The sequence below is a fragment of the Sander lucioperca genome, chromosome 18 (assembly GCF_008315115.2).
Source record: "Sander lucioperca isolate FBNREF2018 chromosome 18, SLUC_FBN_1.2, whole genome shotgun sequence".
Lineage (NCBI taxonomy): Eukaryota > Metazoa > Chordata > Actinopteri > Perciformes > Percidae > Sander > Sander lucioperca.
The window spans coordinates 9,943,972-9,969,317 of NC_050190.1; the positions used below are offsets into that span (position 1 = coordinate 9,943,972).

The 25,346-nt window shown below is 40.0% G+C and overlaps 2 protein-coding genes across 4 annotated transcripts in view; one reads left to right on the top strand and one right to left on the bottom strand.

The window, feature by feature from the left end:
- Nucleotides 1-10,380, top strand: part of LOC116037782 — a 68,772-nt gene extending 58,392 nt beyond the window's left edge. The window contains exons 7-8 of one of the 2 annotated variants that reach the window (XR_004101948.2): nucleotides 455-2,468; nucleotides 10,368-10,380. Coding sequence is in view for 1 of the 2 variants with exons in the window: in XM_031281813.2 (XP_031137673.1) it covers nucleotides 455-1,993 (1,539 nt within the window). In the remaining variant the exon portion in view is untranslated. Of the gene's footprint in view, nucleotides 1-454; nucleotides 4,305-10,367 lie in introns of those variants that run through there. The other variant, XM_031281813.2, reaches the window with a different exon arrangement.
- On the bottom strand, nucleotides 3,845-25,091 carry wdr25 (WD repeat domain 25). 2 transcript variants are annotated; one of them, XM_031281825.2, is made up of 8 exons: nucleotides 24,557-25,091; nucleotides 23,267-24,012; nucleotides 19,516-19,563; nucleotides 17,782-17,929; nucleotides 10,173-10,303; nucleotides 8,431-8,601; nucleotides 7,705-7,845; nucleotides 3,845-6,253 (listed from the first exon to the last, which is right to left on the bottom strand). In XM_031281825.2, exons 2-8 carry the CDS (start codon nucleotides 23,993-23,995, stop codon nucleotides 6,032-6,034), a joined length of 1,590 nt encoding a protein of 529 aa, XP_031137685.1. In that variant the 5' UTR covers nucleotides 23,996-24,012; nucleotides 24,557-25,091; the 3' UTR covers nucleotides 3,845-6,031. The 2 variants fall into 2 exon arrangements, with proteins under 2 accessions (XP_031137685.1, XP_031137702.1); XM_031281842.2 differs by lacking the exon at nucleotides 19,516-19,563.
- Between the last annotated feature and the right edge of the window lie 255 nt (nucleotides 25,092-25,346).

Genomic DNA, 25,346 nt, shown 5'->3' on the forward strand with positions numbered 1-25,346 from the left:
TTTTTTGAAAAAGAAAAAGAAAATTGTGTTGGGTGAAAAGAAAGGCAAACATACAAATAAATAAATAGCTTGTGTACAACAATTTTCTGACAAGTTCATTAGAGGGGCCTAGTAGTGCAATTCCACTGAGATACACAAACTGGTCTGGACTGTGTGAGCTTTGCGAGAATAAATTGCTTTCTAAACCAGAAATATAGATTCAAATCCTGGAGGAATGGCTCTAAAATACTTTCAGTGCAGACACAGAAAGCAATGCATATGTTTGAGGAACAGATTCAAGTTGATTGTATAACTAATTAGGAAAAGGCCGTTGAGGAAGTCTATTTTTAGTGATCTTTTCTGGATAAATCTGAAGATTGGCTCAGCAGCTATCACAAAAAACCTCTGTGTAGATTTTTGTTTTAACTTCCCATCTTTATCAAAATTCTTTTGTCTCTTTGTATGTCTGTCTTAGCTGCCGCTGGACTTGCAGGAACGCATCAGTTCCCACATGGATAAACATAATCGGGGTAGCAGCGCCTCCATAGCAAGGTGCCACTCCAATTACTCTGATGCCGTGCCCACATCCATAATTGGCAAGGTCCTGGAAAAGCCCGAACCAGGAAGCAGTTGCCCTGTAACACGCTCACCCAGCCCGCAGCCACAGGATGGAGACTTTCTTACAGCAACAGGTAGCAATGATCACCTGAACCGCCGCATTTCATATAAAACATCTGACCTGTACTGTAGCGATACGGCTCTCTACTGCCCTGAGCGATGGCAAGATACAGAGCGTAGGCAGAGTGTCGACCTCCACGGCACCGGTCTGCTCCAGCTTGACGCTCAGAACTCCATTGACAGCAACCCAGATGAAGAGACCTACCACTCTGAAAGTTTCTCTAACCATGAGCCTCCATCCTCATTCCACCACCACGATGACTTCGGCACTGGTAGCCTCCCTGCCTCTAGTTCCTACTCTAGCTTCAGTCTTGCATCAGACGAGAAGGGAGGAGTTAGTGGTGGTGGTTGTGGGCGTACTGCAAGCAGCACCTTATCCTCTTCACACCAGGGTCTCTATATGGATTGGCGAGATGGTGGCAGTGGGGACTATGAGCGCAAAAGCATGTCTTCTTATGATAAAGACAGCCCAAGCTTCCCCAAGTCCCTCAGCATCCAGCACATGGTGATCCCCAGGAGCCCGCAGAAGGGCACCTCACCAGGGTACACAAGAACGGCTTCATGCTTCAGTGAACCATACCATTCCAGCACCCCTCGCCTGGCCTCCTCTCACAGCATGGGGTCCACAACTGGACTGGGCCAGGCTCGTCGAGGAGCTCTGGACAGCCAAGGTGACATCCAGGTCCCTGAGGACGACCTAAGCAGCCGCTGGAGACAGCTCAGCGTGGAAGACATCAACACGTTCGCATCCTACCCTAATATCCCAGGGCGTGTCTCTCCATACAGTTTCTCTGAGCGCCATTTTGCTATGGGACCCTCCAGCAAGGTCAAGGGGTCTCTCTACAGCAGCTTTCAAGAAGGAGATGACGTCTTCCACAGCCGCGTGCTGGACCAGTGTTTTTCTGTGGGTCCCCCTTCGCCCAACCGCAGTCAGAAACCCATGGAGCATCATAAGCAGGAGAAAACGTCTATGCTATATAGAGCCAAGGAGGACAGTCAGGACTCCGAGTGCAGTTTGTTCCTCTCAGGGAGCTCTAAAGAGAAGGAGAGCGGTGGGGGAGCAACAGCAGCAAGTAGTGCCAAGGACTACGTAAATCTGAGTGCAGACAGCTCAGCTGAGTCCTTACACCAAAGCTCCCTCGAAGCCTCAAGTCTTCAACACTACCCCAGCCCCAGGCCGAGCGTCCGGCCTCGCCCGAGCTCCAGCTCCGCTCTCAGTGTCGGTCCCGCACTCCCAAAGAAGACCTCTCCAAGATACCAAAAATTTGGCAGCACAGGACTGACCAGGAAGGACAGTTTGACCAAGGCACAGCTATACGGTACGCTGCTGAACTGAGCGGAGACAGAGAGCGCTTCATTTTATGCATGATGATGATGATGATTCCTAACTTACTGTACTGTACTGTCTCAAAAATCCCCAGCAGCAAACACATACTTGGTGTGATGGGATATTAAGATGTTGTTGTTTTATGTATCTCTTAGCCAAGGCACGTTTCATGCAGTCTTCAACACTTTTTCTATTGTATGTCATGATACGGTGTAGCTACCTAAAACCAGCTATTCAGTATGTTTTTGTTTCAATGACAATGATGATAGTTAAAGCCACCGGGAATTTCTCTAAGAAATACAACACAGACCCGGCTACATGAACATACTGGGCTATTTCTTTTTTTTTTGGTGTTAAGTACTGTTAGTAAAACCAGCAAAAGACCATTAATTCCTGCTCTAATAATAATATAATGGACTAAAGCGTGTTGAATGGGGTGGCTTAATTAAACATGTTTGGGAGAAGGAAGGTTATCCATTATATGGTGACTGCAAGCTGTTTAAAATATATATTTATGCTTTATTTTGTCTTAAACAAAATACATGATATATAATGCATATAAATAAGATGGAAAAACTAATTTCCAGCTAAATTGTTTCTCATGGGCACATTATCTGTAAACGCTACTTACTAACCACTTCAAAATTGGCTAAACAAGAGATATTTAAAAAAAAGTATTTTACGTAAATGCTATGTTATATTTATAGCAAGAGACTCCTGATAATAACAATACGTTGCCAGGTGAACAACAAAAGAAATGTATACATTCAGTAGAAATGGTTAAATAGAACTGTGAGATTTTTAGCTGGGATTTTTCTTATTTTTGTATTAATATGAGGCTCCAAAGTAGTTACCCTCATACCAGGAAACTTGTGAAATTGCCTTAATCCTGTTCAGTGGACAGAATGGTCTCCTTTACAATAACTGTGTACATACTGTATTATCTTCTGTATTGTTACTGTACGTATACACTACTGTTACAGCGTATGCTCTTCCTGTCAGACATAACACACACAGGCCAGTTTCTTTAGAAAAGGATTAAGTCCGTTCTTAGACTGGGGATATTTTTCAGTGGAGCTCTCCATTAAAATTTGTTTTTAGTTCAAGACTATGAGGATTAATCCCTGTCTAAAAATCTGGCACACGCAGCCAAATGTCTACCCCGATACAAACTCTTAAACCCTGATAGCACTAGTTGCACAAAACAAAAAGTGCTGGATCTTCTGGTTTTCAGGAGAGATTAATTGTAACATTCTCCAGGCAAGCTGGCAGTTCTGCAATGTATGCTCAAAAAGTTGGACTGAGAAGGGGGTATGAAACGACTGATTAAAGACAAACATGTACAGTGTGTTGTTTTCAAACCAGCATGCTCAATTAGGCTATTTTAGAGAAAACACTGTGCATGTATATATGCGAACATATAAAGTGGCAAAGACATGCTGTCCTGTTGATGAATTCAAAAAAAATATAACAAGACTGCCTTATGTTAAATAAAGAGTTGCAGAAGGGCTGTCCTGCTGCCCCACAATCATGCTACCATCTGTTCTTGTTACTAGTATAGATGGGGGGGGAAAACGTCCCCATATATACTACACTAGATTTCTAGATACTAGAAAACAACAATGTTCTAACGTGTGTGCCCTTTGGCATGATAGTTCTTGAAGGATTTCTTCCTGCCTGCGTAGCTCTACAGATCTGAGAGGAATGGCGAAAGGGATAAGCTAAATAATGGGAACTCAGCTTTGCCCTTGAGCAGTCGCGTATAGATTTTTCTGGAAGTCCATGCCTCTACCTCTCCCATTCCTGCAGATCTGGGAACTGGCTTAAGGCTGTTTTTTTTTTTTTTTTTTTTTTTTTAAAGATTTAAAAACTCACTCTTCTTTTTGACCTTGGCATGTTATGAAAGTGAAATTGCACACATGACACACAAAGTCTCCAATCATATTCTTATTTGGTACAATAAACATCTAAAGGGTTAAAAAGGTTTGGAATTAAATGTAATCAATGTACAGAGGGAGTAAGAGGATATATTGTATTTTTGTTGCGGACATAATGTATGAAAAGAAATATAGATACTACATATACAATTGTTATTACACTTTGACTATTTTTTATCCAGTTTCAGTTGATGTTATATTTATCGAATGTTTTGACCCTGAATGAAGAGGCTGAAGCGGTTCTGTCCTGTTCTACCTCCAGCCTTGTTCCAGGAACAACAGGCCAGCTGTTTAAATGTCAACATATTTGTCCGTCTGATGCATGGTTATATATTTTTGCTGTATGTTTATTTACTTAATAAAGATGAGTGTTGGGAAATACATCATGACCTTTGTTGTTTTACATTACTTATTTCAAGAAATGTAAATCCTTAAGATCCTAGAGATGTTTTGATCTGCAGTGCGGATAGTTTTCGACCTTCTTGATGCATTTGTCGCGATTCAAATTGACTTCCTTAACTGATTGTAGACACTCCTCTGTATTCTTTATACATTATTCAGCATTGTGAGGCCACAATTAAGGTTTATTTATCTCATGGGGAAATGTTCTGACTGGCACTAAGAGTTTCGTTCAGGTTTTCGGTTGTTTTATTTTATTTTGTTATGCTGGTCTTTTGCCATTGCCCAACTCTTCTTAGGAAAGGTGTCTGTTGAATTTTGTTGATTTCAACTTATTTTTTATTAATTTTTTTTAATCTGGTGACCTAAAGATTCTTCCCCACTGTCTTAAACACCCAATGTGACAGTTTAAACACTAAACAGACATCTATTAGCATAATGGTGAAGATTTATGTGTCAAGTTAAAAGTTTAGTTACTTACCCGTTGAACATCAACGAGGCAACACAATCTTCAAACATGTCTTTTCTAAAGAGGCCCTCCAAAGTTCACCGTGGTTTTCTGCCGTTGTTGGTCTTGAACTTTATTCTTTGGTATTTAGAGGCCATTTTGTTTCATTATCTCTAATTTGTTTAAACATTAATGATCTTCAGTATCTGACTTGCTAGCCAGCAAAAAAAAAACAGAAAGACGACTACAAACAGCAGTAGCTTTCCCCATTTAGCACGTGCAAATTATCATTTGGCTTCACAAATTGCTTGGTGGTCCTTTAAGACAATAACAATGTCAGTTAAACTAATATACAGTATAAACAACGCCACGGGCTAGAAAAAGTACTGATCCATTGGAATTTCCTTGGGCGCCAAACAGCAAAGTTGTATTTTAAGGACTCCTCTGCTAGATACTGAATAAACTCACCAGCATTTGCCTGCACCTCACTGCTCTGTTGTTGACGGGCAGGATTTGGGAAGAACCTGGCAATGTTTTGACAGATGTCTGCGTATTTTCTTTAGTTCTCTGGTTCTCTCTATGTGATGCTTTATGCTGTCAGTGTGAAAATAAAATGTCATATCAGAGCAATGAGAACAAAAAGGCATAGAGGAAAGTGATGCGTATGCAAAATGTGGAATGAAAAACACTACTGATTAGAAAATGCCCAAAGAGATTTTTTTTACTTTTCTTTTTTGACAAGAACATGATGATGAAGTCTCTTGCTGTTTTTGGAATGGAAAGCTGACTATAAAAGCATTTAGGTTTTGTGTGTGTGTGTGTGTGTGTGTGTGTGTGTGTGTGTGTGTGCACATAGACTGCTTTTCCACCACCTACCACTTTAGAATAAAAACTCATAAGAATAGTTCACTCTGTTTTATCTAATCCAGCGCATCATTCACCGATTTCCCTGAAGATGGGCCAAATATGAAAAACATGCTTGCAATAACATTTACACAATAGAGAAGTTAATATCAATGGAAGTGATGTGGGTGTTTTTTTAAAATAATGTGAGAACATTACAAGATACACACAAAACATTTTTTTCAAAGGCATCAGTAGATAGCAGATTTGCTGACATCCAGCATTATTTGCCAAGTTCTTATCATCTTATGCCAAGAGATTATGGGAGATACAGTCTTGAAGATGGATGTGCACATTATTTTTCAGTTAAGTATAATCTTCTCTTGGCCTTTTTTAGTCCATATTGTTCATTCAGAGGCCTTAGTGCCAGACCTTGATCTCACCAGCCCAGTCGCAGGTGGCCGCAGTGGCAGGCAGGACGGGATGCTGAGAAACACACAGGCAAGGCTGGCTGTGGGCGTGAAGAGTGTGCAGCATACGAACGCTGTGGTAATCGTAGAAGTGAGCGGAGCCGGTGGAGCTTCCTGAGGCCAGGATAGTTCCATCCAGAGAAAACTCACACTGCACTGCGTATCCCTCCACCTAGAACAAGAATGTATGTGTCAATTACAATGCATTAACCTTCCACCAAGAGCTATTTTAACATCAGCATAATAACTAGATTTTGAACCAGTTGACAGGCTTGGGTAGCCTAAATGTTAGAATAGCGTGCATGGGTTGTTTTTTCTCTGGTGCCATTAGAGTTGATAGTTTAATTTAATTCACTGAATTAACAGACAGAATGCTTCATTTTTCATCCCTTATCTCTTACATTACACTTGAAACTCATTTGGAAGGATCTCTACAGGATGAGAAATGTTTACAGCAACCTATAACTCTTTCTTAAAAGGTGCTTACTTCTTGTTGACATTCAAAGTATTGTCAAACAAGCTCGCCCCTCCCATCTCCTCATCTCGTCCCCTCCCCCTCCCTTCCGCACACTAATACATCCATGGCACTAACCCCCCAACCCCCACCCCAAAATCCTTCTTGTCGGTTATTGGCTGGAACACTCTTTGTTGTGGTGCAGGTTGGCCAGTTTGTTTTTGTTGGCGTTTGTAGAGCCTGGGCTGTCTACAGAGACCGCGTTTTTTTACAGTGGACAGGCAGCTCACGGATAGTGTTTACTGTATGTGACAAAAAATGTTGTAGCCTAAAAAACGCGTCACATCGCTTCGAGCACCTTTAATATATCTTTCTTAATTAATAATACTTAATATACATATGGACTAACGAGTATTGTGTCAAATTAGACTTGAAAGAAATCTTGACTTATGCTTTATTTGTAGTTATTGTTGATCAATAAAGGCTGCAATAAAGTATTTATAATTACAGTACAGGTTGTGTGCATAGACTGTATAATGTTGTGTGATACACTGATTGGTTGCACAACACATGTACTATGTTAGTTTGCTTCAAAGTAGTATATAATGAAGAAAATGTGAAAAAGGTTCAGAAATGAAATGTCTTTGTGTTTTCTGGAATGCTCCATTTTCTGTTTTGTTGATTTGAAATGTTGCGTTTTTCACCTCAGAGCCACCAACAAAACACAGGACACACTGGTATGTGAGATACCAATTTGTTTCCTGTCCATCTCTGGATCTTTCTTGAATCAACAAACCAGACACCATGTAGCAGCTCAACATGCTTTCAATAATATTTGCCATGTCATATTCTGCCTCCGTTTGCCTCCCTCAGTGGAAATATTGTATCCAATTAGTGTGTTTGTTTTGGGGGAGGGTGCTGCGGAGAAAACTATGGTACATGTCAACTATGTGTTGTGTATTTACAATGAGCATTTCATATGTGTGTGTATAGGTTTATTCTATTACCTTTGCACAGTTCTGCGTACATGTGGGATGTTGCTGAAGTTGTTTGTATATGTGTACATTCTGTATTGATCAGGCCTGCGTCCCCCCCCCCCCCCCCCAACACACACACACACACACACACACACACACACACACACACACACACACACAGTCGTTACTGACCTTGTGTCCTTCGTATCGCCGCCTCTTGTTCATTCTATAGGGCTGCTGGGAGGAGAACACCGCCATGTAGTCCCCGTTAGTCTGGGCAACAAAGGACTCCTCCAGTGGGTGGACAGCCAGGCTGGGACACGTGTACCGCTCCTGGTGGCCAAACGAGTGGAGAGAAGATCCAGAGGGGAAATTAATTCATTATTTGACCTTTTCTTGCTGTTACTAACCATGAAGTCAGCTGCATGTCAACTAGACCATTATTTTGAAAAAGCCTTATGTTCCTTATAATATAATGCAATCAATCTACTATGGTCATTTCGGAGGACACAGTATGTGTTGTTGTATTATATGGTTTGTATGTCTGGTTATTTTGTCAAGCCTACATATTAAGAGTAGTATGAAGAATTCAGAAGACTCCGACTGTGCAATAAATGCTCAATTCAATGGCAGAAACACAGATGCAAGGACACACACACAGCACAAAGGTTATTCAGTAAGGCACACACCCTTCAGCACTTTGTAAATGTCAAAATATGCCAGTTCCACATGCCTCATTACCAACTTTGGCTTTTCACATCTTTTCAGAAATTAACCTTAAATGGGAAATATGACTTGCCTGTTAAAATTCAAACTGCTTTTAAGCCTTTCAGCTGATAATTTCAACGTCATGTGCCAATCTGAACTGTATTTTTTCAGGGGCTATTTTTTTCTCATTCACACACATATTTTCTTTACCTGGTAGATCTGGTTGGAGACCTTGGCTGTGGTCTGGTAGTCCCAGGCGATAAGGGTGCGGTCGGCAGAGTCTCTACTCACGCAGTCAGAACTCGTTATAAAGTCCACACCACCTTTCAGAAACAGGATGTCCAGGGTCTGCTGGATCCCTGCTTTGTACATTTTCACCACCTAGAAACACACACAAATTAGCATCAAGACCTTGAAAGTTCTTAAAAGCATGGAAATCTACCATATAGTGGTAGTGTGTGAAAAATCTCAAGTAGTTATTTATCACATTTAACACAATTACATTTAGTTAGAATTAATGCTATCTATGATGCTTTTATAGCACAGTATTCTTCTAGTTGGAATACACAATGCTCAAGGTTACTGAGCTCAGAAGAGAAATGAACTGGAATGAGGGAAAAATGGACCTCTGCCTTCAAGGCAGAATGACAAGATGACGACAGTGGTATAGTGTGTCAGTGCTCTTTTCCTTTAAAGTCACTTTCCTTGCTCTATGCACTTATACTAATGCTTCTACTAATGTTGTTAGAGTATAAACAAAGTAAGTCAAGCTACTATCAGGGTAAAGCAGTGTCATAACAACATCTTTTATACTTATATTTAACAACCAAATAAAGCCCATCAAAATCAGATGTTTACGTGGCCTCTTTAGGTAAACTTTAATGTTCATCTGCAGTGGAAAATGTTGAAATGAAGTTACCACATGTGCCATGTGCGTACTCTCGATCTTACGGCTGTGTAATGGCCACAGCAATTTAATTAAATCGGCCCAATTTAACCCCTGGGTTAAATACCTTTCTTTATTAGCTCAGTCTTATCAAATACGATTTTCACAGGGTGTTTTTTTTTTTTTTTTTTAAATCAGATTAGGTTTCATTTCAGATCTACTGAGCAAACAGCTAGCAGCTACAATCTATATGGGACAATTTGACCCCTAACTGCAACTTTAACTGCTCTCCTTCTGCTTTGCAACTTGAACCAAACTTTTAACTCTCGTCAATGAGCTTTAACATAACATGGCAGAGCAATCTCATGCATCTAGTTCAACCTTATGAGTCTGTTTGGAAAGATTTCCAGCTTATGGTTTAATGTTGTGCTTGTGGGTTTTGGCCCTTTTTTGTCTAGAGGGGGTATTTCATCCCAAAGCAAGAAAAACACAGGCAAGGTTAAGACTGACAGGCAGCCACGCTACAGCATTAACCTTTTTGCCGAGGACTGGTCCACACTCGCTCTGCAACTCACATTGAAACCTACTGGCGGAAGCAATCCCTGCTGTATTAAATCTTAAACCCTGCAGTGAAGCGATACGACTAGCCGTGGGGGAAAATAACATGTGCACATTCAGATTCTGAGGAGGTGAATAGGATTATCATATAAAACAGTCCATTAGGCTTAATAGCAATACTAGGTTGCAGCTTCACGGGAACAATTTATGAGTCCTGAATGAAATTAAAACTTGCTTTAAACAATTACTGCGATAACCTGCAGTGTTGCTTCTATGCATACGGCAATATTATCCTTTTAATGAAATAAAGCGTGGGTCATTGTGCACGCCAAATGTGCACTACCATGCTTGTACCTGTGTGTAACTCTGAGTGTGCAGGAGTGAGCTTATAGATGAGGAGCATGTGTTCAAAGCTTTCCTGCCTTGGATGTATGAGTTCAAGCAATAGTCTGTGAACCAGAGTCAATAAAAATTATAAATCTACTGTAGGGAGGTTAATTAGTTTGACCTTGCAGCTGCGAGAGTCCCAGGCCTTGACCACTGAACTGTAACCTCCGCACAGGAATACGTCTGGGTTGCTGGGATGCAGGACCACACACATAACTTTGAACTGGTTGTCCAATTTCACTACCTGCTGCCCTACAGACAAGAAGAAATAAGAGCGAGAGAGATTAAAAAAACAAGATCTATCATCTTTTGTCAGTAGTGAACACTTGGATTATACACTACAAAACTTAAGTATGATGGAAACATTTATATTTTTTTGCTAAAAGCTAAGATTCTTAACACAAGAGCAATTTGCAACATCTTGCACTCATATACAGAGTTACTTTCAATCCTGATGTAACATAAAAGATAGCCTACTTCTTTTTCCAATGAATAACTTATCTTTATTTTTAAATGTTTTCAAATAACCTCCAACAATAAGGAGGCTACATACATTCACATCCAGTATCAGGGATAGTAGCAGCAACGTTTAGTCGACTAATCAATTTGTCGAGAATTTAATAATAATCAAGGGGAAAAAAGTGTCTTTGCTTTTTAGCAGGGTTCCCATATTGTCGTCATGATTATTGTTTGCACATCACTATCAGACCTAAAGATACAATTCACAGGAAACAGAACAATCAAAAGCAGTTAGGGCAACTCACCAACCGCATCCTTCATATTACTTAAATCTAAAGTACATTCACCATATATTGTACAAAATAATACAAATACAATTTTTGTATTTGTAATAATACAAATCTACCTACGGGTACAAATAAAGTAACCTGAACCTACTGTATTTGTTTACCTGTAATAATGTAAGTAATCTTTTCCAGAGGTAGAGTATTTGACAATAAAAGATATTTCTTTTATAATCATCTAGATCCATGAAACCACACTATGTTGACATTTTGACCATTTAAGACTTGAACATGAAGCCTTTGGCGTGGAGAGAAAGCACTGCTTTCATTTGTGATGCACCTAGTAAAGAAAGAGTGATGCTTCTGGGTTCAACATCCTGACGGTGTATATATACGTGAGAGCATGCAGTGTTTAGACCTGAGTATGTTGCCTAATCAGCACCAAGGAACTCGTTCCCAGCTCAATTCTGACCCCTGGCTGGTTTCTGTCATCTCTGGGCACCGACATTTCCCTGAGCCGCCAGGGCTGACAGGGCTGTTTAATCTCTGCCCAAGGAGTATCACTCCTGCAGCTGCTACACACATCTGTCAGAAAGAACCAATATGCTCTGCCTGCAAAAAGAATAAAACGTTTCAGACTATTTAACTAATGAATGAAGACAAACTGTTGCAGTTTGTGCCACATAAAAAGCCACACATTTTTACATATCTCAACTGTCAAGACTAAACTGAACACAACATACATTTCTATCGAGATGCAAGTTCTGCTGTCGTTGGTTTATTAATTGAGTGCAATATGAGGATCCAATCCGCCCATTCCATTCCTGTGCAGTAAACATTGTGTATAATTAAATTGTGCCATTGCCTGTAAATCTTGCTGTAAGCTGCTGAAAAGTGTTCCTGTGTACTCAATGTACCTTCTGAAATACATGAAGGAATGATGTCAAAGTGAAGGGATGAAAAGCTTTCTGTGATCAATTCAGGTCAGAGGCAGGACGTGAGCTTGTTTACAGGCTACATCCATCCGTTTTTGATCACACTTTCTGTCACAAAAAAAACGTCACATAGATAGACCACGGACAGTTTCTTGTGAAACTATTTTTGTCATTATAGTTGCCCTAGAGCAGTATAACAACTCAACTCTTTGTCTCTAACATATTTTAATGATGGGGGGCTATGGGAGTGACCAAAAATCTGTAAGATTGCTTCTTCTAAGACAGCTTCTGTGTGCGGGTTGCAGCACGTTTGCAAGAGCGTGTCTGGAATATTTCAAGACAGCAGCCCATCATACGTGTCTAAAAAGCTGCTTGATTTAAACATTTGCTCAAGACAAAAAGATCATCTAAACTAACAAAGACATGAAGATGATAAGAGAAACTAGAATATAAAACACTGTTTGGGCTAGAGGCGGCTTTATCTCAAATTAATTTAAAAATGTCCTACTTAAAAACAAAACAAAAACACTGGGGGGCTGATATAAAATTAAGAATGACAGGGTGCGACCAAAAATTAGTTTCCTGGGAAAATGATGAAGAAGGCAACTTGAGGAGCCAAGCCAGACTATTAGCCAGCAGCTCTGTCAAAGGCTATGTAAAGTAGAACACCTCAGGGTTCAACGCCTCCTCATTAATTCATCGAACAAACAACAAAAACCCCATCCAAAACAGTCTTAGGCCACAACATAAATGCACTTAATTTCACACTTGTTCCAGGATGTTCCTACCAAGTCTTTTTAGAAAGGGGAATGAGTCACAGATAATAAACTGCAGCAAAATGGACCTTCTTTCACTTAATGGCGTACTAGCATGCTCCCAAATTCGATCGCATTGAACCAAAGTTTTAACAGGCAATTTCGTCGGGTTCACACTTCCTGCTTAATTGGCTTACCCGTGGCGATACGGAGAAGATCTGTCATTGAGATTTAAAACTCGTGTTTGGCAAGGCGATGAGAAATCAACATTCTCCTCATAATAAAGAGGGCTTCGTCATGTTTTAATTAAGAAAGATTAATTTGCTTGCTTGAGAGGGGAGATAAGGGAAGACTGCAGTGATCTGTCCCTCTACTCACGATAGTTTACTTTGTAGTCCTGAAAGAACTGTGATCATGCTGTAGAGCTGACACACACAGTGGATGACTACATCACAGAGGACATTAGGGGGGAAACTGGTATGAAATGGATATTCTGCCTCATTACTGGATCCACCAAAGCAGAGTGCTGTCACTGCAACATAAGCAAAGGTTAGAAACACATTACTAAAAATAATATTTTGGAAATAGGCTTAATATGACATATTTGTAACTAGTTTGAAACACTGACAAACTTTGACTAACCTTTAGCTACATTTAGGAGGTGTTTACGCATTGTAATAGCAAATTTACCTTGATAATGAATGCATAAATCTGTTTTTTTTAATGGCCATGTGTTCAATTAGCACCCTCACATTGATACCCAGCATAAAAGGAGAGTACAACGTCTGCATACTTGGAATTTTGTAAAAGCACAAGGGTAACAGTTAACACTTTTGTTGTGTTGCACATTTTAATACGGTTGACATTCACTAAGGGTATAAGGCCTAATTCCTGGCGGGAACAGGGAGATGGGACTCTGAAAAAGTAAAAATAGTTCAAGTATAAAGCAGCTTCAAAAACACCAAATGCACAGACTATGGGAAAAAAACATCCCACTTCATGTTGGTTGCTTTGTAATCATATCATTGTCACAGCATATACTGTATATATTTATTTTAAATACCAATGTCTTTACTATAATTACATGTGCACTAAAGTGAGTTCTAAATGGGACAGTCTAGTGACTAGTGGCTAGTAAAGAAGTAAAACCTGTGTCAACCTAACAGACTAATTCCACTGTAACATGCGACTTTCAAAGTAGGTACAAAATGCACATATGCTTGCCGGGGGCATTTGGAATACATGCTTCAGTGTGTGCTGCTGCTGTATGCATTGTCTCCTGGGCTGCAGTGCTTAAGGTTCCTGTGTTTATACAGCCACATTGTACGGGTTACTTCTCTGAACATGTGAACGAAGTATCAAACAGGTAAAATGAAAAATATCGAAGAAAATACAAGAAACCCCAGACATGTTGCCAATATTTTAAACTTTATAGGAAGTTATATCAATTACAACTCTTGGATCAGTCTCATTAATGCCATAACCTAGGTGATGATTACATAAAGTAGAAGGTCCCAAAATCCCAAAAGACTGATGTTTTCTTGTTAATATTTAAAAGGTTATGCAGAACATAGCTTAGAACCACTGTTAAGAACATTACACTTCATTTTTTAAATTCACAAGTAGATCTTATTTTAGTTACTGCAAGTCAACATGACTTTATTTTGGACATTTACTAAAATATATAAAGCAATGATATGTGAAATGTGTTGTTTTGTTTTTTAATTATTGACGAGCAGCAAAAGTAACGGCAGCAAAGTCCTGTCCCACGTCAACATATTAAGCTAGAAGCCTAGGGTGTACTTCTAGTACAAATACTGATTTTATTTATTTATTTTGAAAAAGAATGAGCACTTTGTATCATGGATTGCATGGTTGGCTAACATCTTTTTAAAAAAACTATTTTCTGTGAGATGACCCCCAGTGTCAAACCCCCAATGCGACATATTATTTTGCCCTTGCACTTCTGGCACATTGCAGCTTGTAGCTCATTCTCAAATAATACATTGCAATAATGTAAAACTCCGTTATACACCTGAACTATTGTTGAAGCCTTTCGCTACATTCATCGCAATATGTCTCTGCAAAGTCAAAGGGAGGTGGAGGGGCAACACACAAGCTCACTCTAGTACCTGCACAATCTTTATGTATTATTGGTTTTTGGAAAGCAAGAATGATCTCCTTTCTGCCAGTGTCTGAAGGGATCTGGACAGAAGACTTGGGTTCTGCAATCACATGCACAAACTGACACTTCAACCTGTGGCAGCCTGTGTGTATATATGGGCATATTTTCCTACGCCAGCCTCAATCAGCTTTTCCAAGGACAGCCGTGAAAGCGCTGGACAACAGCTGCAACTTCACAGTAATGCCCTCCAGATGAAATTCATGTATTCCACTCCCCAACTCATGCTCTCTCTGTTTCTCCTCTGAATTTAGTCTGCCTCTTTTGATTTCTTTCTCTCGCATTCTTCCTCTCCTCTACATAATACTTCTTAACCTGCTCTCCCTCTTTATATCCTCCTCTCACTCTACTTTTGCTATTCAGCTGTGACAGCCTGCCTGTGGTCCACTGGGAGTGGATATAAGATTCTACAAATTAAATTGGACACAGTAACAACTACAAAGACGGCCAAGGAAAATGGGCCCACACACCATTCTGAATGCATAGGCTCCTTTATAATTCCATTTCTATTTAAACATACCAATTGGTGCAGCATTTGGTTTGCGATGCTGTGGTAAAAAGAAATTGGGGTCATGTGTCCAACAAGACTCTCACTGATCATTAAAGGGCCCGCAGACATCTCCAAAGAGCGCTCAATTGAACAGAATAGCCCCAGCTGCCTTCCATGTTAGAGCTGAGAGCCTTTGCATTACTGTGAAGTGCGTAAAGATCACATTCATCCTGATTAGTCTGATATGGCAAACACTCAGCTCCCTCAGTGTCCCATCATTCTTGGTAGATCTAGCGTTGTGCGGCATGAATGTTGGGAGCTTCATTAATTTTTCAAATACCATTGTCATAATGATGCCAGCACCTTGGTGCAGCCCTGTTGTGAGTGTGTCATATGTGTTAATCCTCTGGAAAGATGGGAGTTGTAGCGTAGGTATGTCAGTCTGTATTGAAATTATTATGAAACAAATGATTCAGCTTGGCCTCTATGTTCTTTTCACTGCTTGAATGTGACTGCTTTTAATATATCAGTGTCAAGGTCTTCGCTTTAACACAACAATTGCACTACAATTAGGCAGAAACTGGTCAGGAATTCCCAACTCCCATATTAATATGCAACTAAATGAAAATTTCTTCATCTCGTGCTGCCATAGGAATGCTTATTGCTCTGTAGTGCCAGAAGACATCCTCAAACCCTCATTCTCAGCAATGTGGTTTATTAAATTTTTTTTTCAAATAAATAATAATAATAGTAAGAAAATAAATAAGAATAATAAAATATCATGAGACATAGAGAGATTAGGGCAGGATTGACTTGTGAGGGCTCTTTGGATGTCGGACATTACTTCAAAGCTGCCAGTTTGACACCAATGGAACATCCTACAGCACTGTGCAAGGCACCCGTGTCTCCCAAAGTATAAGACCAAAATATTTGTCGGTTTACGGTTGTTTATGGTTGTGGTTTGTGACGTTGCACTGTAAGGTCATGGTGGCTGCTCCTGTGGTGATGTATCCATTATCGATCCCCTTCCTGGAGCTGGCTGTGTGTTTAATGGGCAGGCCAAGCTTATATCCGTAGGCTTTATTGGCAGTATTGACAGACATGCTGAGAGGGGAAGTGCAAACGGTAGCAAGTCATCACAGCTATGTGTTGACCCTAGAGATGTAGATGCCACAGGGGCTTCAAAACAATGTCTATTGTATATTCAACCTCACTCTGTTAAGCCTCTTTGAGGTCTTTTCCTACACACATGAACACTGCAGCATATTTAATGTTGGTGAATGGACAGAAGGGACAAATGTAAGGAATTTGAGATGATTCTTGGTGACTCTTCAATCTGAGTCTTTTTATTCTTACCAACATTTTCAGCTGTGTAAAAATTAATTAATTGTTTCAGTTGAAGGAAATGAGTGAAGTGCTGAACAAGCAGTTGCCCTGTTGTAGATCGTCTGTGTGATTGGTTCTCATCTTTTCTGTCATGCTTGTTAAATGTATGCTTGGCCTCAAAGCATAGCATTTCCAAAGCAAACCAAATTATTGATCAGTTGTCAATGTCACCTTCAATGGTTTGTATGAGCACACAAAAGGGCCAGCAAACACAATGAGCCGGCAGTTCAAAGTGAATTTTGTAAAAGGTAGACAAAAAAGAAATTTTCATTAAGTATTAATGTTTGCTTTCTTTGTAAGCGTGTACTGTATATGTATGTCTATGTGTGAGATACAGAGAAAGAAAAAGAGTGGTGTCCCATATTAGGGACCATCTCCATTGAAGCGGATGTGTAGCCTCCATAGAACCTAATTTAGAGGATCAACCTCATCCCTAAATGAGACTATAGCATCATTGCAGATTTTCGTGCACTTGGAGGAGTCGACCGGTCATGATGTATTTGCTCTAGAAATGTGGATTTCAAAAGGTTTCCCTGCAATGCTTCACGTCTACAGAGAGAGAGAGAGAGAGAGAGAGAGAGAGAGAGAGAGAGCGCGCCATGGCATTTCAAAGCCACTCCACACAAATAAGCAAGAAGTAAAATTGCCAAGACGTTTTGTTTTGCCACAACATTCACAAAATGTCTATTAAAAAGCAGCTACAACTGAATTTCAATTAAGTATATAACTATAACTTCAATATTTTAGGAAAATATAAGGTTACACCACAGTAGGGCTGGGCGATATGGAGAAAATCAGATATGCGGCGATATTCTAGGGTTGACAACTGGTGCTCTAACAAAATATCTTCACACTTAGATTTTAGATAAATAATCATCAGTAATGTGGACATAATGTCTAAGTGGGTAAAGACAAATAATAGAACAGCTAGAACAGTCTGGTAAGTTCAGAAAAGTACATCAATTTACTGTAATGCAGCCTTTGAAACCAGGAAAAGACAACACTTATGCCATATTACGATATCCAAAATCTAAGACGATATCTAGTCTCATATCCCGATATTGATATAATATCGATATATCGCCCAGCCCTACACCACAGTCATTGTAGTTTAGTGTACATGGCCTGTAGACACATGCAAAATTGCATCCAATGTTGCGTTCAGTTGCAGGCGACTTCAGTCGTTCGTTATGTGACGCTCTGTTCATCCGACCTACAAAAAGAAGTGTTGCTTCTCACCCGTCTCTACGTCTGTGATCACAGCCGTGTTGTCAAAGGAGCCAGTGAGAAGGTGACGCCCGCAGGGGGTCCAACAGGCATCACGCACAGCTCCCGAATGGCAGGTGTAAACCCTCAGGCATCTCCCGCTTTCTGCTCCATCCCACACCTGCCAGACATGGGCACATCGCGCACATCAAACCAAAGTCACAAACACACCTAGAATGCAGCAACAAAGTCACTGTTACTGACTGTGTACACAAGCTCAAACCGTTCTGGAAGAAAGCTTTTGCAGTTTTACTGCATGAAATATACAGAATGTGATATTGAACAATTTGAACTGACAGAAAGTAATTGAGTTTAGTTTTTGCCGATTGCTTACACAATGAATGTTGCTCATTGTGTTAAAACTATTTACACAAGCCAAGCCAAGACATAACACTTGGAGATAAATATCTCACTTCTATGTCAAGATGAAACAATCCTTTTTCAAAATAGCCTTTTTGCAACAAAACGATACACACATGCACCACTTGAATTACTCTTTCAAATCAGCAACAACACATTGATTTACTTTATACAAAACACGGCCCTCTTTAGTACTTTGTACACCTATTTTCTCATACAGGCTTCTGTGAAAGATTGTTCCAGTACAGAACGTCTACATTTCAATAAATGCAAAAATAGAAAGGCTTCAGAAGGTTTTTACAACATAAAACACAAAGAAAAGTAGAATTACATTACAGTAATCAATACAATATGTTACTTTAAACAAACAATAAAATAACTGCATACAGTGCAATGGCAAACAAAAAATAGTTTTGTAAAGGCTAAGGTAGATGGTTTATGGATCCTGCCTTCTGTTAGGGTCTGGTCAGTGGCCACATCACCTCATTCAAATCACAAGCAATATCATCCGTGGCCAGACAACAGGGGAAATATCGCATTGCAAGCCTCTTCCATTGCTTGCAGAAGAGGCATGCGGATATGTGATTGGCAGTCGTACACTTTACAACGCCAAGCCAAAAAGAATTCCTCAATTAGATTGAGAAATGGGGAGTAAGGGGCCGAGTGTACCTGAGGTCGGTTTGTAGTGCTGAGGCACAGACTGACTGGTGTTCAATTACTGTCTATGTGTTGGGTGTGTGGGTGTGTTGCCAATTTCAGATAGTGTAGATACGTGTTTTCCCAATGATTGCAAGAGTTTTCATTCTTGAACAAATTTTCTAATGTAAGAAACAGTGTGTAGTGTTTTGCAAGAAGGGTGTTGCAGAATTGCAAACAAAGTGCAAAGTAGAAAACGTGTTTGTATTTTTGGTTCCAAGAGTTCAGGTTTTGGGGCTTTAGTTTAAGCATTCACCTTCAGTGTGTAAGCAATTGGCAAAAACTGTAAAGCAATTGTAAGATTCAGAACGCAAGATTATATAATAGTAATTTCATTTGTGCTCAGTCATTGTATGCTCTATAAAAGAAAAGAAAAAAAAGATACTGTGTAGGTGTGCTAAAAGGCTAAAGGTTGACACTGACCCCTGCATCCTTTACACCTCAAACAAACAGCAGATGAAATGAAATGCAGTATGACAGAGAGAAGACATTAGGGGGCACTGACACACTGTGCTTTTCTTCAATCGAACAAGAAGAAAGGACCTGCATGCTTAGGTCGGCATTTCAAGGCAGTTTACTGAGAGTCAAATATACAAGGCCTGGTTTGCGGCCACTGCTCTCTCGAACAAAAGTCATTTTTGTCTACCATACCTTTGCAGGTGATGCATTCAATGATTCCTCAAGAATGGAACATCTTTCCTGTGTTAAAGAGAATTGATGAATGTCTTTTTTTCAAAGCTGACAAAGATATAATCTAAGCCTTCCTCCTCTAAATTCTATTTTAATGAAACAAAAGTTAAATTACTCAGCAAAGTGCTGCTGGATAGATTGGCATAGTACGTATACAAATCTGACTTATTAGTTGAATTTAAAAGCAAAGACAACCTTTATAAAGAATTAATCAAACTAATTACCGAGTGTGCCTGTAAATCAATTCCCCGTGGGGTGTAATGGCTCTAATGGTTTTGTACTGTTTGAGGTTTCCCTGATTATAGAGAGGGCAGAAGAGAAAAGCACCCAGCTGCCTTCTGTTAGTTGTGACTGCCATGACTACAGTATCTAACACCGGCTTAAAATGTTTTATCATGGTGCAAATAAAGTGCAAAAAGAGGCCTAATAAAGCAGACAGTCATTTGTCAGTGAAGTGTTAATCTGCCTGATTGTTTTTATGTTGGCGATGTCTTTCATCATTGTTGTGGTGTTTTCGCACTGTGCTTCAAAAAGATCACTTGGCAAACCGGCTGGTCAATATTGCGACATGCTTTTCATCCAATTTCCTGATGAAAAAGAGTAGGATTTTCTGTCAGACATGTCAAAAGACAAAAGCCTCTCCATGAAGCCCAGCCTAAAATCCAGTTGGCGGTCTGGTCGGGTGCTGACTGAGGTATATTCAAGTAATGATGAAGTACTTTTTGGTTCCCCGGCATAGCCACGGCCATACTTTGAAGATCTGTGAGGCACTGCAGATCCCTCTCTGCCTCTCCCTGTGTTTCATTATTAAAGCTCTATTCTCCATACAGAATAAGAAACACATTGAGGAGTTCTGTACCACATCTCCCACAGGAGACAGATGGGGGGAAAGATAGATGGACCCCCTGTCTATGAGGCTGACATATCAATCCAGCAGGCAGTAGTTTAACAAACAGAATGCCAGAGATGTCTTCAGGGTGAGAAAAAAACGACTGGGAGAGAGAGACACACACACACACACACACACACACACACACACACACACACACAGAGAGGCCTACTTTTGATCGCAAAAAGCGAAATATTGGAGTGAAACATCTACTGTATTAAGAATATTTCCATTCATTGTGCAACAGGATATGCCACTTCTCTGTATGATCTTAGGCTTAGGGAAACACTGCCATCTCAAGGTGCCATGAAAATCTGTTAACAACTGATGATAGCATCTATAATCACAAAAGCTTCAAAATATTCAACTAAACACAGACTTCTACATAACAAGTCTGATAAAGTAGCATGGTGTTTAAGCCCTGTCTCCAATGAATGACAGCGTTAATGATGTCCACCATAACAGCACCATTCAATGCACACACAATTGCAAAAAAAAGCGTACGATGTGAGACCTGGGCATGGGTGAAAATGAACACTTGTTTATTTGCATCCCCTTTAGTTTCACGGCCACTTAACAGACAAGCAGAGCGGATCCATGCAGATGACTCATTGGGGTAATCTGCTTCCTAAATAACTCTCGGTAATTAAAACTAAATTGTTATTCGTGTTATAAACTTAAAACTGCTGCCTTACACCTGCCGTAGCCATTGTAACAACAGCTGCAAACAAGCTGGAATAATGATAGTCTGACTCTGCCTCTGACAGACCGGATGAAGGAGGAGAAGGTGGAAGCCTGAAGGGAGTTGGTGAAGAAGAGGGAAAGTGTTAAGACTTCATAGGGTGTGTCCCTTCTTTGTCATTAGCCAAAGAGAACAGAAAAGAATAGCTGTAGTCTGAGTGCTGAAAGACATAATCGATACAGCAACAATGTATGATAAGCTGCCGCAATACAAGAAAATGAACAACGCCAAACTAATTTTTATTAGTATTATTGTACTCATACCATAGCACTTATCAAACACAAAAGTTGGACTATTGGGTTGAACAAAAGTCAAAGGTAATCAAACAGTAGACGTTGTGGTTATGTGGAATGCACCTTTACCAGCAGGCTACTAGGGCGCCTCTGTGCAACTATTCGGATAATTGATTAGTCACTCAAGTTACTTTTCCAACAAAAATGTAATAAAAAACGTCTTAGTTCCAGATTCACAATTGTAAGTAGTTGCTCTTCATGTCATATGTGAAAGTAAACTGAATGAAATCTTTGAGTGTTTGACTACTGATCAGACAAAACTAGCAATGATACACTTTGGGCTATAGGCTAATATATTGTAAGGGGTAGACCAAATGATTAATCAATAAATAGAGGAAATCTACAAATAATTGATAATGATAATAATTGTTAGTTGCAGCCTTACATGTTTTCAAATGTGTGGTTAGTTTAATCAAAGGTTAGGTTTTATTAATGAGAGTTAACTGGTAAGTGTGAATTTAAAGTATTGTTGCTATGACTATCTGCAGTTTATTACATAGCAGTTTGCAGTATATTTGCAGTCATATTATTTACTTATTATTTACACTGAAACACAGTGAGAGGTAATAAAAGTGAGCAGATTATTTTGTTTAAATAACTATTACCCTTACTGTACATATACTGTATGCCATCATCTTAAGTCATTGAATTCCAGTATGTTTTTAATTTTATTTCAGGACAATAACCATGAGGATTATGTCACCATCATGAGAATAAAATCTTCATATCACCTCATAATCCTACAATTCTGGTCTAAATCACGTTTGATTCCAGTTGAAGCGTGCATTGCCAGTAGTTAAATAGCTAACTTAAATTACTGTGTGGAGGCTGAATACCTCTGAGGTCAGTGCAGACATTTAGAGAAAAAAATGACCTCCATTCAAATTGAGCAAAATGTCTCACAGATACGTAGTATTTTACATGCTCATCTATCCATTGGTCTTACAGAAAACATCTGGTTAGGATACTCTGAGATAGAGAAGAAGAGAAATCCTTGCATACAAACAACCAAGTTTTCTCCTCCTCGTCTCCACCATCTGCTCAAACCGCCCTTTCCAGGTGCCAGAAGAGGTGGCTGCCATACTGCTGCACTTTTATGATTATGCAAATAATTTCATGCATATTCAAACCATTAATTATTCTGAGTCCTCTTAGGATATTGGTGGGGTACGTGGTTTCATACTGGGATAGAAATATTTTATTCACTGGCAGACACCTGCATGACTTGACCTTTACAGTCTGGAAATGAAGGATTGTTTTCCAGGTGTGAAATACAGAAAAGAAGGGGGCGGGATCATCAGAAAGAATGAGACTGAGAAAGAGGCAGATAGGAAGCCCATGGGTCCTGACATACATTTAACTGACAGTGACAGATATGGTTCTAAGAAAGTGGTTTGTGGTACATTTATAAATCGAGGCAGCAGGGCAGATATTATCTCACTGCCTGCGACTCTGCGCCAATTACTATGAATGTCAGGTAAGCGATTATTCCCTTACACCTCCCCGATGCACTTGGCAGCTGCCTGAAAAAATACTGATAAATGGATTTGTGTGTCCATGTAAATGGAGTTTGAGAAATGAGGACACATTTTACCACATAGAAAATCTGAATATCTATATCTTGAATTACATTTCAGTTTGAATCGAATAAAAAAAGAATTGTGAAAGCCTACAGTATGGCACTACAAAAGCAATGAATCCCCTCTTTATTAATTTCATAGGTTCCAAGGCTAAGTATCAACCTGCATCATTTCTGAAGTCAGTGATAGTTTTATTGTAGCTCATTACCTTGAAAGTCTTGTCCATGGAGGCAGACAGCAGCAGATGACTGAGATGAGGCACAGGACACCATTGCACTGTGTTGACTGGACCCTGGTGGCCTCCCAGGTTCATCAGAAGCCTCCTCGGTATCCCTGCAGCGCCGGGCTTGTGGGCAAGATGAGGCTTTACTCTCGCCGACACGTCGGAAAGAATTTGGCTTTCCCTGGTCTGATTCCCTGGGACTTGCTCTGCTGGGTACTTTGGGTCCACTGTCTCTACTAAAGTGGCAAGTCTCTGTCTCTTGGGGATGTACGGTCTGACACCAGAGTGATGTCTCTTTGCTGAGTTCAACCCATCACTAAAACTTTGTGGTATAGGAGGTATGGTCTGCAATAGTGAGATCTTCTCCTGAATCGCAGGTAAACTCAGAGGAGCTGCAGTATCTCTAAAATGTTTTTCTTGTGCTGCCCTGTCACTGCGATATTTTCTTTCCCAGTCAGAACAGCTCTGTGGCTGTGAATGTGGGTGTAGTGAAGAACTGCTTCTTTCTGAGACATCTCCATGATATTCCAAAACTGACCTGTCATGGGCAGGAGTGAAGCTGTGAGGGCTCATTACCTCAGAGAAATTACACATCCTGACTTCTTGGTTTTGTTCACGAATTCCAGCTTGGACAGAAACTGATGCTCCCTCTTCCGTTTGATCAAGATAATCATCCTCTGATTCTGAATCCTCATAGGCCACTAATGAAGACATCTTCACATGATGACACCCTGTTTGAAAATAATATAGGGGAAATAAAGAGACAACAGGGGAGATGTGAGTAAATCCATTAAAGGCCCAAGGGTGACATCTTGTGGTTGCTTGTATTTCTGCACCTAAAAGTATACTGACTTGTCACTTTTAGATCTGTTACATCATCCTAGACATTAAAATAGTTTGACCTGGAAGTTTAACCAACTCTTCTGTTGGAAATGTATTGTCACTATTGGGGTGGAATGTGTAGCAGCCACCTTCATGCAGCATCCAAGCAGACTCTGAGAAAATATGAAGAATATAAACCCTCTCATTTTATTTAAAAATGGAAGGGCAGGGTGATAACTTTTGGGAGATCTAGAATTTCGAGCATTAACGTTAGCTAAACATTAACCTAACGTTAGTTAACGTTACGCTGGTAAATTGTCGTATCAAGTCCTTCTATCAGTCAACACAAAGCCAAAACAGAAAGAGTCATAGCTAGCTAGCTAACTCAACGACGTACCACCTTCAGACAGTCAAGCCTACAAAGTAAAGCTAACCTGCCTTTAATTGCCGTACCTGCAACCTCGTTAAACAGTCAATATCCGACCTATGAGCTTTAAAACCATGGATGTATGGTTAAAACATATGTCATATTTTCAACAACTTCTTCTTCTTCTTCTTTGGGATTTTACGGCAGCCGGCATGCAAAAAGTTGCATTGCTGCCATCTATGGAACTAGCACCGTAGTGCACTATATCCTGTTATACAGCCCAGTGACTATTAAAAAACAAACAACGTTTTCCCCTCCCGCTTGACCCTACTTCTAAAATACTTTTCAGAGATACTTCTTCCAAACCAATTTCTCGCAATTCTCTGAGTAGATCTTGTCTTTGTCGGTCATAATTTCTACAAGAAATCAAAACATGATGCACTGTCTCAGGTTCCTGACATGAACACAAGCCACTCTGGTGTTTTCCTAAAATAAATAAAGTGCTGTTCAGCAACGTGTGACCAATCCTCATTCTAGAAATAATAACCTCTTCCTTACGTCTACCCTCCCCTCTTTTACAAACATTAACTGAGTCAGTTACTTTCCTAGATATTGAGAATAGATGCCATATCCCTTTGTTTTCTTGCTCCCAGAGCTGTTGCCATTTTAAAATTGTTCCCTGCCACACAATACTTTTACCCTCCGCCTTAGATAGATTAATGTTGACATCTATGATTTCCTTTTGAGCAGCTTCCTTGGCCAACTTATCAACCTTTTCATTTGTTGCAATACCTGAGCTGGGACCCAAATGAATGATATTTCTACCCCTCTCCTTTTCACATCTCTAATTGCCAGAAGAATATCATACACGAGGTC

Coding starts and splice junctions, on each gene's coding strand:
- wdr25 (XM_031281825.2), bottom strand. CDS start 23,995: ATGTCTTCATTAGTGGCCTATGAGGATTCAGAATCAGAGGATGATTAT. Junction 10,304..17,781: donor GATCACAGACGTAGAGACGG/GTGAGAAGCAAC, acceptor TCTTGTCTGTAG/GGCAGCAGGTAGTGAAATTG. Junction 6,254..7,704: donor GGCGATACGAAGGACACAAG/GTCAGTAACGAC, acceptor TTCTTGTTCTAG/GTGGAGGGATACGCAGTGCA.